The sequence below is a fragment of the Ranitomeya imitator genome, chromosome 1 (assembly GCF_032444005.1).
Source record: "Ranitomeya imitator isolate aRanImi1 chromosome 1, aRanImi1.pri, whole genome shotgun sequence".
Taxonomy (NCBI): Eukaryota; Metazoa; Chordata; class Amphibia; order Anura; family Dendrobatidae; genus Ranitomeya; species Ranitomeya imitator.
Window position 1 is genome coordinate 1,187,898,397 of NC_091282.1, and position 19,900 is coordinate 1,187,918,296.

General features: G+C 43.9%; 1 protein-coding gene across 3 annotated transcripts in view; it reads left to right on the top strand.

The window, feature by feature from the left end:
• Positions 1 to 3,269: 3,269 nt before the first annotated feature.
• PPP2R2C (protein phosphatase 2 regulatory subunit Bgamma) overlaps positions 3,270 to 19,900 on the top strand; it is a 248,379-nt gene continuing 231,748 nt past the window's right edge. Inside the window, exon 1 of one of the 3 annotated variants that reach the window (XM_069744812.1) lies at positions 3,270 to 3,845. In XM_069744812.1, the coding sequence (XP_069600913.1) occupies positions 3,776 to 3,845 (70 nt within the window). In that variant the 5' untranslated portion in view covers positions 3,270 to 3,775. The remainder of the gene's footprint in view (positions 3,846 to 19,900) is intronic. The other 2 variants (XM_069744814.1, XM_069744813.1) reach the window with 2 other exon arrangements.

Consider the following 19,900-nt stretch of genomic DNA (forward strand, 5'->3'; position numbering starts at 1 on the left):
TGCCCCGGTTTTGGTGGAGGGGGAGTTGGAGTATGTTGTGGAGAAGATTTTGGATTCTCGTGTTTCAAGACGGAAACTCCAGTATCTGGTTAAGTGGAAGGGTTATGCTCAGGAAGATAATTCCTGGGTCTTTGCCTCTGATGTCCATGCTCCCGATCTTGTTCGTGCCTTTCATATGGCTCATCCTGGTCGTCCTGGGGGCTCTGGTGAGGGTTCGGTGACCCCTCCTCAAGGGTGGGGTACTGTTGTGAATTCTGTGGCAGAGCTCCCTCCTGTGGTCACAAGTGGTACTTCGGCTGATTCTCTCTGTGAGCTTCTGTTGGTGGAGGAGAGTGGTACTGCGGCTTCTGAGTTTCCTTCCTCAGGTGATGTGGTGAAGTCGTTAGGTGCTGCTCTATTTAACTCCACCTAGCGCTTTGATCCTGGCCTCGAGTCAATGTTCTAGTATTGGACCTGTTTCCTCCTGGATCGTTCCTGTGGCCTGCTGCTCTGCATAGCTAAGTTCCGCTTTTGCTATTTTGTTTGCTGTTTTTTCTGTCCAGCTTGCTTGTTTGTTTTTTCTTGCTTGCTGGAAGCTCTGGGATGCAGAGGGTGTACCTCCGTGCCGTTAGTTCGATACGGAGGGTCTTTTTGCCCCCTTTGCGTGGTTTTTTGTAGGGTTTTGTGTTGACCGCAAAGTTACCTTTCCTATCCTCGCTCTGTTCAGAAAGTCGGGCCTCACTTTGCTAAATCTATTTCATCTCTACGTTTGTCTTTTCATCTTACTCACAGTCATTATATGTGGGGGCTGCCTTTTCCTTTGGGGTATTTCTCTGAGGCAAGGTAGGCTTATTTTCTATCTTCAGGCTAGCTAGTTTCTCAGGCTGTGCCGAGTTGCATAGGGAGCGTTAGGCGCAATCCACGGCTGCTTCTAGTGTGGTTGGAGAGGATTAGGGATTGCGGTCAGCAGAGTTCCCATGTCTCAGAGCTCGTTCTATGTTTTTGGGTTATTGTCAGGTCACTGTATGTGCTCTGGCTTCTATGTCCATTGTGGTACTGAATTACCTTATCATAACAGCGACCACTTTGGCACAAGATAGAATTGGTACTGCTGGTGGCTTAGGCCTAGTAGCCTCTGAATCAGGAGCAGGGTCTTTGCACTTCCTGACATTCAAGGCGTACCATCCCAAAATGCTGGGTGTAGGTTACACTGTCCTCTGGGTACAAGTCCCTATCCAGGTGTCCTTCCATGAGATGAGATTCTACATCCCTTCTATTGACGAACACCTCTGATAAAAGGTCCGGCTCCTTTATGAACTGCCAGCCTCCTTTAAATCTGAAAGCAACTACAGTGCCCTGCTTCAGCGGACCCCGGTTTGCATGTCTCTCCCTGTGGGTCTGGGCCGTGGCTTGCAGATTACTTCTATCGAATGCCTTATGCCTGGCCTGGTGTTCTTTATCTTCTGCCTCCTATTTAAGAGCTATCTGCTGCTGGTATTCCCCCCAACTCAGGACTTCCACTCTCTCATCCTCTTTTTGTCCTGCCCCCTGGAACTCGGTTAAGTCTGTTCCAGGGTTTAGCCAGCGGTATACTGTTCTCTCTGCATACACTTCCCCCAGTGGATTGGTGGGTTGAAGCGGAGCCCCCAGGTGGCCCTTTATGCCCGAGGACTTGTCCCAGTCCCGAAGGGTCTGAACCCAGCCGGGTTCACAGCGTGGCATACAGGTAACGGACCCACTAGGAGTTCCTCAACTACCGGGGCAGGGTCAGTGACTGTACCTGCTTGTGGCGGTGTCCCGGTGTCGATTGTCTCCTCCGCTGGAATCCGGGGCTGACGGATAGAATGCTGCTCCACCAGCTTCACCTTCAAGGCCACTTTCCATTTGGATACAGTGGTTAACTGCATCTGCAGGAGTTGTTTGCTGAGCTCCTCCACTTCAACTCCCAGGAACTCCGGAACCTCTGCTGACGGCTCGCTGTGGCTTCCATCCTGTTGGCTGGAGAAGCCCTCAGCTTTCACCCCATGCTCCGGGTCCTTGCCACTTGCCATCTTGTCGTCCAGGTTCTTTTCTGTTCACAGGTCCGGTTCCAGCTCTCTCCTTCATGGTTGGAGCATCTTCTTCTTCTTTTTCCCACCATCCAGGATCAGGGGCGGATCTCACTGGCTGACGGGCATGTTCTTAGGGTGCAGGGTGCCTGTGGCCAGACTACAAAGGAGACCGTGATCTCTGCTATATGCAGCAATGCTGTGGCATCGATGTATACAGCACAAGTGATCGGGCGATTGCAGCTTCAAGTCCCCTAAGTGGAATAACTAAAACAATGAAAAGTACAAAAGGTTTAAAAAATATGCAAAAACTTAAAACTTCAAATCACCTAACTTTTCCGCTATTGGAAATAAAAATACCGTATATAAAAAAATACACATATGTGTTATCGATGCGTTCAGAAAAGTCTGATCTATCGAAATATAAAAGCAATTAACCCAATCGGTAAACACATTAAACTAAATAAAATTCAATTTCCTCAAAATTACGTTTTTTTGGTCTCCACAATTTCACAAAAAAGGCAACAAGCAATCAAAAAGTTGCATCTATTCCAAAATGGTATCAATAAAAGTGTTGCCTTGCCTCATAAAGAAATAAGCCGTCATACAGCTCCATCAGCTGAAAAATAAAAATGTTACAGGTTTCGGAAAATGGTGACACAACCCAAATGTTGTTTTTTTTCACAATTTCACAGCATTTGGAATATGGTTTCCCATTTTCCAGTACACTACGTGGTAAAATGAATGGTGTAATTCAAAAGTACAACTCGTCCCGCAAAAAAAACAACAACCCATCATATGACTATATGGACAGAAAAATAAAAGTTAGGGGAGGAAAAAACGTAAACACAAAAACTGAAATTGTCTGCAGCGTGAAGGGGTTAAAAATGTCACACCGTTCGCCTTCCGTAGTTTGTGTTGCTTTGACTTTTTCTGACTGCAGAACGAGTTATCAGCGAGTCCCTCAGTGAGTGTCTCAGAAGGACTTTGTAACTCTTGTTTCCGCGTCAAAGTTGAACGTGCTGTTAAACAAAAAGCCTGCAAAAGCCAAAAATTTGAACGGAACCGAAATACAAAACTGATTTTTAATTAAAAAAAAATAATAATGTAACGGAACTGATACTGGGCGCGTATAGAACTTGGCGATACAAATGAAATGATAAAAACCTAGCTCTGCGGAGAGGACAGGGTCTGACGGACCCCCCTGCACCCTCCGCGTACAATGCACCCCTGCGGTGTTGTGTATCCCCATGCAGCCAGCATGCCTTGCCTGCAGTGACATTTTCCTCCTGGCTCTCTGGCAGCACATGCAGCCACAGATCTGATGGTGTGGTTGGGCTAGAACAAGCTGCTGGGGAGGGGCAAGCTGTGATGCAGCAGAAGCAGATGACAGCAGTAGCAGATCAGCTCCAAACAGCAAGTCACACACTGTTTTCTTATCTCCTCAATGCTATTTTGCTGCAGTGGCCTCATTTAGCATTGGGGTTGGCACCAGCAACCGCAGCCGGGCAGGGCCTAGGAGGACAAAACCCACTAATAATCCTACTAACACCCTGCGAGCCAACGAGCCAGCGGTGTATTGTGCCCTGTTCTGTCTTGCATGGCTCTCAAGATGATGCTGATGCTGGGCTCGGTGGCAGACTGTGCTCCCTTCCTCTGCTAGCTTGTGGCAGTATGGATGTTGCTCTTGTGACGACCTCTGGTGATTCCATCGGTAGTCCACTGCGGATAGGCATGCTGAGTAATCCATGGGCGAGGACGTAGACACACGGAAAATTAACCACAGCTTTCTTCGGGACCACAACTATGTGACTGAAGGTAGATCCCTTATTCTTCTCCCTACCTGTGCCGTCCCCACCTTGTGTGTGGTCTCCATCCCTTACCCACTTATGTGCCGTATACGTGTCTTATTGTGTCTATGTCTTGTCCAGGGGGAATATACGTTATGGTGAGAAGGCTTCAGATGAAATAGGGTATCTCTTCCCGTCCAGTCCTACATGGGTTAATTACTGCAGACATCGTATTAAGTAGGAGAGGAGATCTGGGCAGGTTACGGCGCGATTTCATCGAAGGCTTGGATACATGTCGTCTTAATGATCCTTTACGTGAATTAGAAATATTAGTAGAGTGAATCGCTCCATTGTGGCCTTCTATAAGACTCCGCGATGGGTGGGTAGGTATATCTGCGGCCATCGGAGATGCCGATGTGTAAGGCACGCCACCTATTTTGGACGTAGAACGTTGGACAATATTTTTGTATGTTTCCATCTCTTGACGTTGAATCCATAAACTGTAATTGAGGGACACGTTTCAGGTCATGGAAAAAGACATGAAGCTATGATGAAAATATAATAAATCTGTAGGTTCCTGACTCCAATCTCAGAGAAGGTAGAACATCCCCAGGGGTGTAATTTAACTACTCAAGGGCAGCATCGGTCCTGACTTGCAGTTTGCAGCAGGAGAAGAGATTTGTGCGTTGAGGCTTTGAAGCAATGATAATACCAGGAGAATGGTAAAACAAAATCTAACAATCCCCCCCATTCCTTATCCCCTATACGATGATACAGATGTAATAATTCTATTTCTCCACGTGTTTAAAATACCATTCCAAATGGGAACGATTACTGTCGACGTTAGTGGTCGGCTTCGTTCTTTTACTAGCCAAGCGGTACGGAATTCCAAAACATGCGACAGATTGAAGCTGTCATGAACCTTAGAAAGTTGTGTAGCAACCCACCGTCAGACTCACCCATCAGAGTACCGGAGGGTCTTTCGGTTGGCCCTGGTTTTATAATTATAATGGAGGGGGATGAGGGGTTAAACAACATGTATCCCCTTTTCGCAGGATAGGCAATACATCTATGATCACTAGGGTTTCGACCGGTCACGAGTGAATGTAGCAGAGATGGAAGGTGCGACCACCGACAATGGGGCTGTGATGGTCGCACATGAGCACTACCGCTACGTTCACTCTTGTGATAGGTGTGGGGACCCCATCAGTAGGACCCCTTCAATCATATATTGATTACCTATCCTGTGCATAAGTAATTAATATTATTTATGGGACAGTCGCAATACATTTTTGTTGTAGCATGCCTCTATATTCCATAGTAATGTACAAGAATGGCACTATTCACATTAGTCCCCAATAAAAGCTCTAATTTCCTAATTCAGACACAGACCAGGGACAATTTCATAGAAAGTCAAAGAATTTATCGGTGAGTTATTGGTGGAAATCTCAAAACTTGCAGGACAAACAAATTCCATGCAGATGTTGTTCCTGGTCGGATTTGAACTCAGGACCCCATTTCTGGATGTGAGTTCCCAGTAAAGGGGAGACACCTCTGACTATATAAATGCATTACATGTCAGGCTTTAAAATGAATGGCCCATGTAAAACTTAGGCACACAGTGTCTGCCAGAGAGGGAGATCCTCGAGGTTCCGGCTCATGGACGGGAGTCCTCTGGGTGAAACCCTCCTCTATGAAGTTGATATGCTTGTTACGTCTGGATGCTGCTCCCTCAACATCATTTCCTTTGGTGGTCCCACACTAGGTCACACCCATAGCAATGTATTGAGATTGCACTGATGTCGGTGCTGTCTTTCCAGAAATGAATATGGTTGATATCAGTTGACTTGTAATTTACTCCTATAACTCAGGAAGCGCTAAAACATATGGTAAGATCATGCAATTTAAAACCGCTCCATTCGAGAAGACCTCCTCTTTATCCAGAGCAGATTTCCAGTGGCTCCTTATCACTTCTTTCTTGCATACTGGTCATCTAGAAGGACACTTTTCAGTGCAATTTTGGGTGGTTTCCTCATATTCCATAAATTTCACTGTATCTTTTATATAGCACCAACACGTTCCACGACAATGAACACACAGAGTATTCATTTACGTCGATCCTCTTCGTCAGTAGGTCATTCTTTGTACTTGTCAATCTCCCGATCCTCTAATCACCTATACAGGTAATAAAATAATATGGCACCAGGACAATTTACTTTCACGTTTTTACTTTTTTTGGCTGATTTTATGTAAAGAGAATATTATGGATTATATCATGTTAATATTGGACTAGCTCTTCGTACCTTCGTAGAGCTGTGAGGTATCTAGCAGTCCGAGAGGTCTACACCATTACAGCCTTAAAGTCCAAGCTTGTGGTTCAGGTTTACGGGACTGCAGACCTATGAATCCTCACAGCGTGCAATGTGCGTGCTGTCAGGATTCTCTAGTGACCATAAGTATGCTATTTTCATACTTCCGGCCACATTCCGACTAGACGTGTCTGTCCTCACTCAATTCACTTGTATTGAGCAAGGCTGTGCACGTCTAGTTGGCATGTGACCGCATGTATGCGAATTGGATAGTTGTGGTCACATGACCACCCGCTCTCGGTGCCGGCACTAACAGAGCGCATAGTGCTCACTGTGAGGATTTATAAGTCTGCAGTTACATAGAGTGACTGTAGACTTGAGCCCCAAGCCAGGACAACCCCTTTAAACTTATACTTGAGATTACAAGCTGCTATGCAGGAAGATCAGTCAAGACTTTTCCAGTGAGATTCAGTTTTTAACGTAACAATTAGTGATGAGTGAACGTGCTCGGATATGGTGTTATCTGAGCATGCTCGGGTGCTAATCGAGTGTCTTCGGCGTGCTTGAAAAATATTTTGCGGCTGCATGTCTCGCGGCTGTTTGACAGGGATTTCCTGTTTGTTAGGCAATCCTTTCATGTGTTTCGGCTGTCAAACAGCCATGAGACACGCAGCCGCGGGGACTCGAACATATTTTTCGAGCATGCCGAAGACACTCAGTTAGCACCCGAGCATGCTCAGATAACACCTGATCCAAGCAGAGTCGCTTATCGCCAGTGACAATCTGCAGAACACAGAGGTACCTGAGCCCTGCAGGGAGGCTTTGGCCATAGTAAGATAATTCAGCCACCAGAGCACCGTATCTGATGCCGCCGTTTTTGTGCTAAATGTTTCTAAATGTCAGCAGTAGATGTGGCACAATCTTCTTCAGTATGTATGTAAAAAAAAAAGAAGTATGTAAAGACAAAAATATATGTAAATAATTGATTAACAAACAAGTCAAACATTTAAAAATAATTAAAAAGCACAAATGCCTATAACACAAATATACAGGAGCGCAGCGCTATAGTACTAGGTCCACTCCATTAGTCGGCAAGCTGTTAAATAAGTAATGAAACAAATGCCTCAAGATTACATGTGCAAAAAAGAGCAAATAGTAACGTACTGCTGGGGGGATATACTGCGATAACTCCTGCCATAAAGTGCATAAGAAATATGGCTACAATAGTCTGTATAAAACACCAACACCATATTGATGGCCCGTTTATGACCTAGCCATAGGATTGGTCATCAATATGAGATCTATGGGGGTCTGACACCCGGCACCCCCACCGATCAGTTGTAAACATAGAACCTTTCAATATGCAGAGGTGAATACTGCAGAACGGCTCCAGTATAATGGATAGGTCTTCAGGATGGTGTGAATGGACAACCCCTTTAAGTACTACAAGACTTAAAGGGGTATTCCCATCTCCAAGATCCTATCCCAATATGTAGTAGGTGTAATAATAATAGTAATAATAATATTAGCCAATAACGCCAATTAGAAATGTAGTATAGTTTTTCTGATTCGCTATGTCTTTCCTCAAGTGCAGGCATTACAGGACCTTAGGTATCCATGGTTACGTCCACTGATAAAGTGACAGTTAACTGATTGCTAGTGGTCATAACCATGGATACCTAAGGTCCTGCAATGCCTGCACATGAGAAAAGACATAACGAATCAGAAAAACTATACTACATTTAAAATTGGAGGTATTTGCTAATATTATTATTACACCTATTACATAAAGGGATAGGATTTTGGAGACTAGAATACCCCTTTAAAAGGATCCAACTGCTTTTTAGACCTGGGCAATAATACAAGCTCCTGTCTGGAAGAGAGATCTCCGGATCACTTGAGATCTTTTTTCCTTGGTTGAGTTATGAAAGATTGACCGTCTTGCATATTTGGCACTTTCTTGTATGGCATTATTAGTACGCCTATTTAAAGGGAAAACTTTTCCTATATGTGCATTTCATTCCCAGATCTCTGCCGTTGCGATGCAGCTCTACCATAATTGTTATTTTTTTTTTTTTTTTACAACCTTTGCATATAGGGGAACGTTTTCTGTAAAGAGACAACAACCCCTTTAATGGTATGCAATAATACGGCCCACTTGCTGGAGGGAAGATCTTTGGATTACACGCCATTATAATCTCCCTGTAATTATTTCCTGGGGATTTGCTTAGAATCCCAGGAATAGGAAAACATTGCTGCTTTCTTTTTTTAACCTCCTATGCACATTTACCATAAACCTTAGCACTATACGAATTACTAAAGGGATAACCAGAGTCAATATCCGAAGATGTCACTGTAAACCTTATTTATGGTAGATTGCAATGCAGAAAGCTTTTCTTAGTTAACATATGTATACCATATTCAGATGCAGCATCATTTGTCACTTTTATTGTCATTGATGACTTTTATTAGTTTCTCAATTTGCTTAGCTCATATATTACTGATCAGTTTTACTTGCAATACCACAGATAACCACACGGTGTGCTGTATCCAAATATGCAAATTGTCTCTTCAGAGAGGAAGAGGACTAGAACTCTAGCGCCACCTATTGGAAGTAGCGATCCTAAAAGGTAATATCGACCCTTTAACGAGCCTACTTCCTATAGGTGACACTAGAGCTCTAATCTTCTTCCTCTCTGAAGAGCCAATTTGCATATTTAATTTTCCCAGAGGAGCATTGCAAGGCTTAAAAGTCTCCTCACCTTAGCATGGGCAGGCATGATATGTCATGCTCCGCAAGGTGAAACGTTACCCTTCGTGTCCATATAGTGAACAGAGCGCAAGCAATTTCAATCTAGTACTTGCATACATTCTGTACAAAAAATACAGCGCCACCTAGTGGTATAAATTAAATAATCCTTACTACATTAATTGAGTTAGGTTCCCTGAGAAAACACAGGTGCTTCTCACAAAATTAGAATATCATCAAAAAGTTGATTTATTTCAGTTCTTCAATTCAAAAAGTGAAACTCGTATATTCTATAGAGTCATTACAGAGTGCTCTATTTCACGTGTTTATTTCTGTTAATGTTGATGATTATGGCTTACAGCCAATGATAACCCAAAAGTCATTATCTCAGTAAATTAGAATACTTTATTACACCAGCTTGAAAAAATGATTTTAAAATCTGAAATGTTGTCCTACTGAAATGTGTGATCAGTAAATGCCCTCAGTACTTGGTCGGGGCTCCTTTTGCATCTGTGGCGCTCCAGGGTCCTGGTCGTCACTGTAGCATTGCTTTCCTCACAGGGAGAGTGATGTTACGCTTGGAAGCGATGAAGGATATCTTTTTATCAGGTAACCACCATACACACAACATGTTCAAACTCCAGGCCACAAGGGGGAGCTCTGATCCTATTCCTAGGTGACTCCCCCATATATATATTGTGGTTTGGAGGCAAAGAGAGATCAGATTGTCCGAGAGACAGAAGAGAGCGGACGGACATAGAGTGTCAGAAGGTCTGAAGGGACCGTGTAGTCTAAAGTACTACAGCCCCTGGAGAAAGAGACATACAAAGGGAAAGGACATCTTTCAGTGAGAGTGAAGGAGAGCGAGGCACAGGCGAGGACACCAGGCCCAGGTAAATGCATGTAGAGGAGCTGCGGAGACACCATCACGTGTTTCTCAACGCAGGCAGTGAATAGCCAGGCCTTTCCCCGGGAAGGAACAACCACGGGAAGGGCAGCATCCAATAAAGGAAAACATCCAATAAAGGAAAACCACCTATGCCAAGCATGGTATCCATCCACAGACAGCTGTTTCGGGGTTTTTGCCCCTCATCAGTGTGGAGTAGGAAACTGGCTATCAGGAGCAGTGCCTAGTAGAACGTCTATAAAGTCTTTTTTATTCTATAATTCTCATTTATTGGCTTACATTGTGAAGTGATGGCGCCATGCGGCTTTTTCTGGGGCTTCAAATTGGGAGTTAATAAGCAACAGAGAGGGAGTTTGCCCAGCTCTGCGCCTTAGAGGGGTTTCTAACGTCATCTGTCGGGATGGAGAAGGATCAGACATTTTGAGTTTAAGCACTGACCCCTTTCTTCTGAAGCCACCTTAGAAGGCTAAGAGGAGACTTAATAGCTGTCTACAAATATCTGAAGGGCTGTCACAGTGTAGAGGGATCATTATTATTCTCATTTGCACATGGAAACATGAGAAGTAATGGAATGAAACTGAAAGGGAGAAGATACAGATTAGATATTAGAAATAACTTTTTGACAGTGAGGGTGATCAATGAGTGGAACAGGCTGCGACGAGAAGTGGTGAGTTCTCCTTCAATGGAAGTCTTCAAACAGAGGCTGGACAGACATCTGTCTGAGATGGTTTAGTGAGTCCTGCGTTGAGCAGGGGGTTGGACACGATGACACTGGAGGTCCCTTCCAACTCTGACATTCTATAATTCTCCCAGGAGATAAGCCCTTGCTTGATAAACCCTGGTGCAACTTGCTCTTTTCTCCCCGAGTAGAACACTTCGGCATATGCTGTGATTTCCTGCTGTGCTAGAGGCAGAGTGCTCTTCTTCACTCATTGAAAGGGTTTTCCAGGCAAAAACTACATTTCTGCAAATTGGTGAATCCTGACACTGTGCACTAACTAGGCACACTGTCAGGATTCCCCTCAATTCCCAGATCGAGCCGACGGTCTGTCTACTGGCCAACAAGGCAATGTTCTGTTGATAGTAACGAATAAGAGTCTAGTTGGCACATGGCTGGCAAATCACATACTCACATGACCACGTGATTGACCTGTCAATTGAGGAGAATCCTGACATTGTGCGTGAGATAGAGAGTGATGTCCACACGTAGAAATGCATGGATGTGGAGTGGTCGCAATCTGTCCTTTCCCCATGTTGTGTTTTCTTAGGAGAAAGGGTTTTATGTTCACAATCACAGTTACATGTACATGTATAACCAGCGAGTGCACAACCGACTTGGTCATGGATACATTGATCATACTGTAAAATGGAGCAGAATTTTGAGCAATGTGGAAGGCTGTTAATATTAACAAGAACTTATAGAAGTTTAATTCATAAATCTATTCTACCAAGGAGAAAATGAGGAGACTAAGAAGACTAGTCCTGGTGGCGGCTTCTGTTCGCCCCGTTCAGTGACATTAACAGTTCTCTGTACTCACATAGGGAAAGATCTGTCAATCAGGCAGAACTGGGCGGGGCAAGGCAATGGGGCTCCTCCCAAGTGACTAGTTTTCTCAGTCTCCTCATACCGAGCCTTTGCTCACACTCTGTTTTATCTCAAACATTGCAGACCTTTCAAGCAAAAGATGTAATGAGGGAGCTTGTCTCTGATTCATGGTACTTGGCCTGTGATTCCTATTAAAGGGTATCTGTCACCAAGTTTTTACCACTTCACCTGAGAGCAACATAATGTAGGGACAGAGACCCTGATTCCAGTGATGTGTAACTGACTGCGCTGCTTGCTTTAGTTGTAGGTTTACTAGTCCTCTAGTGATAATTTCCTGCTGATAAAAGTTATTTTATCAAAACGACAGCAAGCAGCCCAGTAAGTGACACATCGCTGGAATCAGGGTCTGTGTCCCAACATCATGCTGCTCTCAGATGGGGTTACAAAAACCTGAAGGTAGATTCCTTGCTTTTTTTAGACCCTGCATACTGCTTGTATATACTGTAGTGCCCAAAGATATCCATATAATACCCCTTTATGTCCATATGGTTACCATGTAATAGTAATTTAATAATGTAATTAATTTAATAAAAATTTATCCAAGTTTTTCCTCTGGATGGAGTTTGATGAAATGGCATTGCACCTGATTTCCATAGTTAATGGGAACCATTAATCAGTTGATCAATTCTGCCAGAAACAGGTATAACATGAAGCAGAAGTGTGCTGCACAACTGCAGACTGGAGGAAATATATAGTTTACAGATGCAACTAGGGACCATAGAAATAGATGAGACTTATACAGCATCGCCCTCAGCCGCCTTCTCCCCGCTTCACTCCTGGTGATTGACAGGTCTGTCCCAAATTACATTACCTGTGATTTGGGCAACATTGATCAATTGACAGGTTTCCTTTGGCTATGAACACCTTTGACGTGGGAAAATGATTTTTACATTTATTAGTGATTAACTTAGTTAATAAAATTGAGAATGCAGTTTCAATTTGCAATATTCATTCATTATCAGACCCTCCAATATGCAGTTTGCAACCTGATCTTAGTTTCAGATATGTCTCTTGTGGGACTTTCTCTCCCAGTAATATAGGCTGTGCATATCCAAAGAGCTGCTGCCTTCATTAGCTAAAAAAATGAGCACAACTCCAATACTGTATTTATTTCCTTTTCTTGTTCTTTATTTCTTTTCTATAGTTTTTTTCTCTGCCCTCCCTGAGACTTCGAATACTTTCCTCTCTCTCCATTCTGGAGACCTATGTGCAGCTGCTTCTTAACTGCAATCTCTAAAAAAATGAGGGAAGGGAAAAAGAAGAGTAGAGAAAATTATGAGATTCGGAAATATAACAGGGGAAATCAAATCCCTTGTAGGTAAAGACTCCATGCCTCGCAATGTGCTTCACTCCATATGGTCAGAATATCGACCACAGTAAAACAGTGGCCTGTACTCTGCTGATAACAATATAAGTCTTTATCTTTTATCAGAAGTTATCTATTTGAATATTTTAGGAAAGCTGTAAGTGAAACACTCATATAATTGGACTTTATTGGACTGGTGGTATATCCAGCCACAAACAGGTAATTCATCACCTTCAAGATGTTATTAAGCCGCACATTCGCACCCAGCATGCATCACCAGTCTGAGCGCAGCGGGATGACTGTCCTGATGAGTGAGTAACAGTCTGATGTTAGTGACATGATCAGATGGAAGAGAAAATGCAAGAAGTGAAGTGGAAGATCAAGACAAGACCGCTGAACATGGGAGAAACCCACAGACTGTTGCTAAGCACAGTCATATATATGTGCTTTTCATTGGTCTATTGTCTATCTATCTATCAATCTATGTATCTATCTATCTAAGCACGTCCACTCATCACTATTTAGGATCATTATCCATTTGTAGGAGCCATCTTCTTTCAACTTCAGCCTTTTTACAGATGGTGTTATGTTTGCATCAAGAATTTGTTGAAATTTAATTGAATCCATTCTTCCCTCTGCCCGTGAAATGTTCACCGTGCCATTGACTGCAGCACAACCCCAAAGCATGATTTATCCACCCTCATGCTTAATGGTTGGCGGGATGTTTTTTTTCCTAAAATTCTGAGCCCTTTTTTCTCCACACATACCTTTGATCATTGTGGCCAGAGAGTTCTATTTTAACGTCATCGGTCCACAGGACTTGTTTCCAAAATTCATGAGGCTTGTTTAGATGCTCTTTTGCATACTTCTGATGCTGAATTTTATGGTGAGGACGCAGGAGAGGTTTTCTTCTGTTGACCCTTCCATGAAGGCCATATTTGTGCAGGTGTCATTGTACAGCAGAACAATGTACCACAATTATAGAGTCTGCTCTCTAGCAATCATACGAGCAGCTCTCACTGAAATTTTGCTTGGTCTTCCAGATCTTATCTTGACCTCCACTATTCCTGTTAACTGCCATTTCTTAGTTACATTTCGAACTGAGGAAAGGGCAACTTGAAAACATTACGCTATCTTCTGATAGCCTTCTCCTGCTTTGTGGGCCTCCAACTTTTTCATTTTCAGAGTGCTAGGCAGCTGCTTAGAAGAACCCATGGCTGCTGTTTTTTGGCACAGAGTTAGAGGAGGCTGGGTTTTTATAAAGCTGGGAAAATTGGCATCACCTGGCCTTTCCTAACGATGATAGTTAACAAGACATAATCCTAACAGGCTAATTAGTGTCTGAAACCTTTATCAAAGTTATCCGAGCACACAAATCTCCAAGGGTGCCCAAACTTTTGCATTGCACCATTTTCCTTTTTGTTAATTGTTAAAATGAAAAAAAAATTGACAATTTTTTTTGCCTAAAATTCAAATCTTTAACTTTAGGCCTTTTAGACATCATTTCAAACTTTTACATGCCACCATATGAATCTATTTGTTTGTTATTTACCTTAACAGTGGACTGAGGAGCCAAGGGCCCACCAGTAACCAAAGTTAGGGCCCCACTTTCCAACTTTCCCACTTTCCAACTACATGCAAATTTGACATTATCCTCAATCACAAATTTATATAACAATGAACTGGTAAAACTCAGGGTACCGTCACACTATACGATTTACCTACGATCACGACCAGCGATATGACCTGGCCGTGATCGTAGGTAAATCGTAGTGTGGTCGCTGGGGAGCTGTCACACAGACAGCTCTCCAGCGACCAACGATGCCGAGGTCCCCGGGTAACCAGGGTAAACATCGGGTTACTAAGCGCAGGACCGCGCTTAGTAACCCGATGTTTACCCTGGTTACCAGCTTAAAAAAAAACAAACAGCACATACTTACATTCTGGTGTCCGTCAGGTCCCTTGCCGTCTCTGCTTCTTGCACTCAGTGACTGCCGGCCGTAAAGTGAAAGTGAAAGCACACGTCACCACTGTGCTCTGCTTTCACTTTACGGCCGGCAGTCACAGTGCGGGAAGCAGACGGCAAGGGACCTGACGGACACCAGAATGTAAGTATGTGCTGTTTTTTTTTTTTAGTTTTACGCTTGTAACCAGGGTAAACATCGGGTTACTAAGCGCGGCCCTGCGCTTAGTAACCCGATGTTTACCCTGGTTACAAGCGAACGCATCGCTAGATCGCATCGCTCGATCGGTGTCACACACACCGATCTAGCGATGCCAGCGGGAGATCCAGCGACGAAAGAAAGTTCTAAACGATCTGCTACGACGTACGATTCTCAGCAGGATCCCTGATCGCTGCTGCGTGTCAGACACAGCGATATCGTAACGATATCGCTGGAACGTCACGAATCGTACCGTCGTAGCGATCGAAATGGCAGTGTGTGACGGTACCCTCAAGAGAAAACCAAAATGAGCAGATCCCCTGCAGTAAATAAATAAATAAATAGTAACAGTGCATGAAAATAATATAGGGTACTTGGCTAATATATTTTTGATTAAAAAAGTAAAGGCCATCACACCACGTCAAGGTGACCCTATTTGGGACGGTCCTAACCTCTATAATTAAATTCTTACCATGTGTCTAATGACATATGTGTGAAAATTGGCAGAGAAGGACCAAGGCCCCGACTAACAATGAACTGGGTAGGTTATTAAATGAATAAGATTCTCCTTTTGTCTGTACATAGTGAATTCAAGTGTATTGTGCCAAATACAGCCCATATTAGAGGGTTGTGTCCCACTCTTGCACAGGGGCCCACCGGAGGATCCTCCTGTTCTCCTGTGGGCCAGTCCAAGCCTTTTTTCCTATCTCATGTCTATGACTCGATCTATCTCAAATGTATTTTTCTAGAGTTTAAATAGCTATCTGTGGGTCCCAGGGCAAAAATTGGACCAGAAGGCTGCCACAGAGCCAAACAAGACATATTTGTTTCACCACCATAAAAAAAAATAATAATACAGATAAACTATGTACCGTAAATCTCACAGAAAGTGCCAAAATAAAATAATTATCTAAGTAATTCTTCTAAATAATACCGATATACAGTTACCAAATAACAAATGTTATCACGATACTGTCACTGAACCAAGTCCACAATACCGAGACCAGTGTTACCAATAATATCACATGCAAGAGACAAATAATACCGCCACACCTAATCATATCTTACCAATATGCAGAGTGGTGACAAAATAATACAACTACATCAGGATGAGACCACTGACTTTCCCTGCTGCTAACCTCTGATAGATCGGTTGGTTGGAATTGCGGTGCAGGGATCCAGTGGCTCTCTGCTCCCCAATTGTTATTAACAGAATGAACATCTGATGACGCACATAAAGATCAAGCTCCGTACCCAGTCATAGTGGCACTGTCTGTAACTGTTATGCCCTTGTTTCACAGAACTCGTAGAATGTTAGAGTTAGAAGGGACCTACTGGGTCATCGTGTCCAACCCCCTGCTCAATGAAGGAGTCACTAAACCATCTCAGACAGATGTCTGTCCAGCCTTTGTTTGAAGACTTCCATTGAAGGAGAACTCACCGCCTCTCGTGACAGCCTGTTCCACTCAATGATCACCCTCCCTATCAAAAAGTTTTTTCTAATTTCTAATCTGTCTTCTCCCTTTCAGTTTCATTCCATTGCTTCTCGTGTTTCCGTGTGCAAATAAGAATAAAGATGATCCCTCTACACTGTGACAGCCCTTCAGATATTTGTAGACAGCTATTAAGTCTCCTCTCAGTCTTCTTTTTTGCAAGCTAAACATTCCCAGATCCTTTAACTGTTCCTCGTAGGACATACTTTGCAGTCCGCTCACCATCCTGGTAGCTCTTCTCTGAACTTGCTCGTTTTTCAATATTTTTTTGGACACAGTATTCCAGATGAGGTCTGACCAAGGAGGAAGAGAGGGGGATAATTACTGTGGAGGATTCAGACAGATTGGTGGCACAGCCAGGTTTTTAGGGTGACTGAGTATTCGGAGCCGTGGACCATAAACACACAGATACAGATGTGGAAGTAGCGACACATTTATCAGGTGAATTTCTGGTGTGAAAAATGACACATTATGGTCTGCCACTCCTTCCAAACACAGCACTTGTACATCTGCATATTGATGTCCGTAATCCAATAGTCTCCACGGTGCACATGAAGGACATCTGCAGACCATGATGATACCACTGCACCAATCTATATCATCAATATCTATTTTCACCTGACGTTCTTTGCAGCATTTACAGTCGTGGTTTGTCCAACGTGAATTCGTTGTCCAGTGCTTCTCACTAGAAGTAACTCGTGTCACCCTGATCCCTCATCTCGTGTTACAGCAATTCAATAAACTGCTTTGTAAGACAGAAACTAAGCCCCTTCCACAGGACAGTTGTGCAGTAATGTGTACCGTTAGATTCTTCTTCATTTGCAAATAACATGGCAAGAAAATGAAAGGAACCATTTCCCCCACAAATGTTTTATTCATCAACCCAAGACGGATGCATTCCATAGAAATTCACATATACATGCATAGGTTGAAAAAAGACCTAGGTTCATCAAGTTCAACCTTTCTCCACAAGTCCTGCTCAAAATTACAGGCGTTGTGAGGTTTGAAGAACCCATTTATAAATACCCCAACCTTGCATTAATAATGGGGAGTGTCTCTTTCAGGACTCTCATCTATTAACCAAAGTGGGGAACAACTACGAAAAGCACGGATCACTTTGGAGAACCCCGAATGCCCATGCATTTCATAGATAGCCTATTTATGGATCACAGCACATTGACTGTCTACACAAGCAGCGGCACTCCGAGTCTTGCTGGAGGGAACGCTGGAAGCATTTATTTCATAAGGGGTGGGACCCTTGTGGAAAAGGGCTGGGGGCTGGCAGAAAAGTGAAAGGGAATGCTCACAGTGCTCGGCTTTCTCCAGCAGCCCTACAGATAATGAATGGCGCAGAGGCTTAGTATACGCATCTCCGATCCACTTAAAACAGGGCTGAAAATATAAGTTTCTGGTTTCCAGAGGCCCAATCTCAGGATTACGTGGAGTTTCAGTAGGAGTTCCCCAACGATCTGTAAATTATTCCCTCTGAGAAAAACCCTTTCATTCCTGTCGACTGATTTTAAGAAGTACAATGTAATGTTTAATTTCTCTTATATTGACATTAAAGGCCAACTGAGCCCAATTGTTTATTGCATTTGTGCCAATGTTGTTTCCAGTTTTCCTGTGCTAAGGCTGTTTTTTATTTTCCGAGAAATTCTTCTTTTAAAGACAAGTGTTCATATATAAGTGAGCGCCCACAGGGCAGTGGGATACTCGGTACCGGGTCCGGTCGCAAAGGGGGATGTCACGACGGTGGCTGCGACCCAGTCCGTGGCCCTGGGCATCAACTTTAAATGGGGGTTAAATGTTCAAAGTTTGTTGTGACGCCACCTGTGGAGTTAGGTCAATAGGGAGACCTACGCTGCATTAAAGGTGTTATGCTGTGCTATCAGGCAACACAGTGTGCAGTAATCAGCGCACATACAGTGATATGGCAATAACCCAAAAACAATAGAACAAGCTCTGAGACGTGGAATCTCTGCAGACTGCAATACCTGAACCTATCCTCACACAACTAAAAGCAGCAGTGGATTGCGCCTAACACTACCTATGCAACTCGGCACTGCCTGAGGAGCTGACTAGCCTGAAGATAGAAATACAAGCCTGACTTGCCTCAGAGAAATACCCCAAAGGAATAGGCAGCCCCCCACATATAATGACTGTTAGCAAGATGAAAAGACAAACGTAGGGATGAAATAGATTCAGCAAAGTGAGGCCCGATATTCTAGATAGAGCGAGGATAGCAAATAGAACTATGCAGTCTACAAAAAACCCTAAAGCAGAACCACGCAAAGGGGGGCAAAAAGACCCACCGTGCCGAACTAACGGCACGGCGGTGCACCCTTTGCGTCTCAGAGCTTCCAGCAAAAGAGAATAGCACAGCTGGACAGAAAAAACGGAAACAAAAACAAAGTAACACTTATCTAGCAGAGCAGCAGGCCACAGGAAAGATGCAGTAGCTCAGATCCAACACTGGAACATTGACAAGGAGCAAGGAAGACAGACTCAGGTGGAGTTAAATAGCAAGGCAGCCAACGAGCTCACCAAAACACCTGAGGGAGGAAGCCCAGAGGCTGCAATACCACTTGTGACCACAGGAGTGAATTCAGCCACAGAATTCACAACAGTACCCCCCCCTTGAGGAGGGGTCACTGAACCCTCACCAGAACCCCCAGGCCGACCAGGATGAGCCACATGAAAGGCACGAACAAGATCTGGGGCATGGACATCAGAGGCAAAAACCCAGGAATTATCCTCCTGAGCATAACCCTTCCATTTGACCAGATACTGGAGTTTCCGTCTAGAGACACGAGAATCCAAAATTTTCTCCACAATATACTCCAATTCCCCCTCCACCAAAACAGGGGCAGGAGGCTCCACAGATGGAACCATAGGTGCCACGTATCTTCTCAACAACGACCTATGGAATACATTATGTATGGAAAAGGAGTCTGGGAGGGTCAGACGAAAAGACACCGGATTGAGAATCTCAGAAATCCTATACGGACCAATAAAACGAGGTTTAAATTTAGGAGAGGAAACCTTCATAGGAATATGACGAGAAGATAACCAAACCAGATCCCCAACACGATGTCGGGGACCCACACGGCGTCTACGATTAGCGAAAAGCTGAGCCTTCTCCTGGGACAAGGTCAAATTGTCCACTACCTGAGTCCAGATCTGCTGCAACCTGTCCACCACAGAATCCACACCAGGGCAGTCCGAAGACTCAACCTGTCCTGAAGAGAAACGAGGATGGAACCCAGAATTGCAGAAAAATGGAGAGACCAAGGTAGCCGAGCTGGCCCGATTATTAAGGGCGAACTCAGCCAACGGCAAAAATGACACCCAATCATCCTGGTCAGCAGAAACAAAACATCTCAGATATGTTTCCAAGGTCTGATTGGTTCGTTCGGTCTGGCCATTAGTCTGAGGATGGAAGGCCGAGGAAAAAGATAGGTCAATGCCCATCCTACCACAAAAGGCTCGCCAGAACCTCGAGACAAACTGGGAACCTCTGTCAGAAACAATATTCTCAGGAATGCCATGCA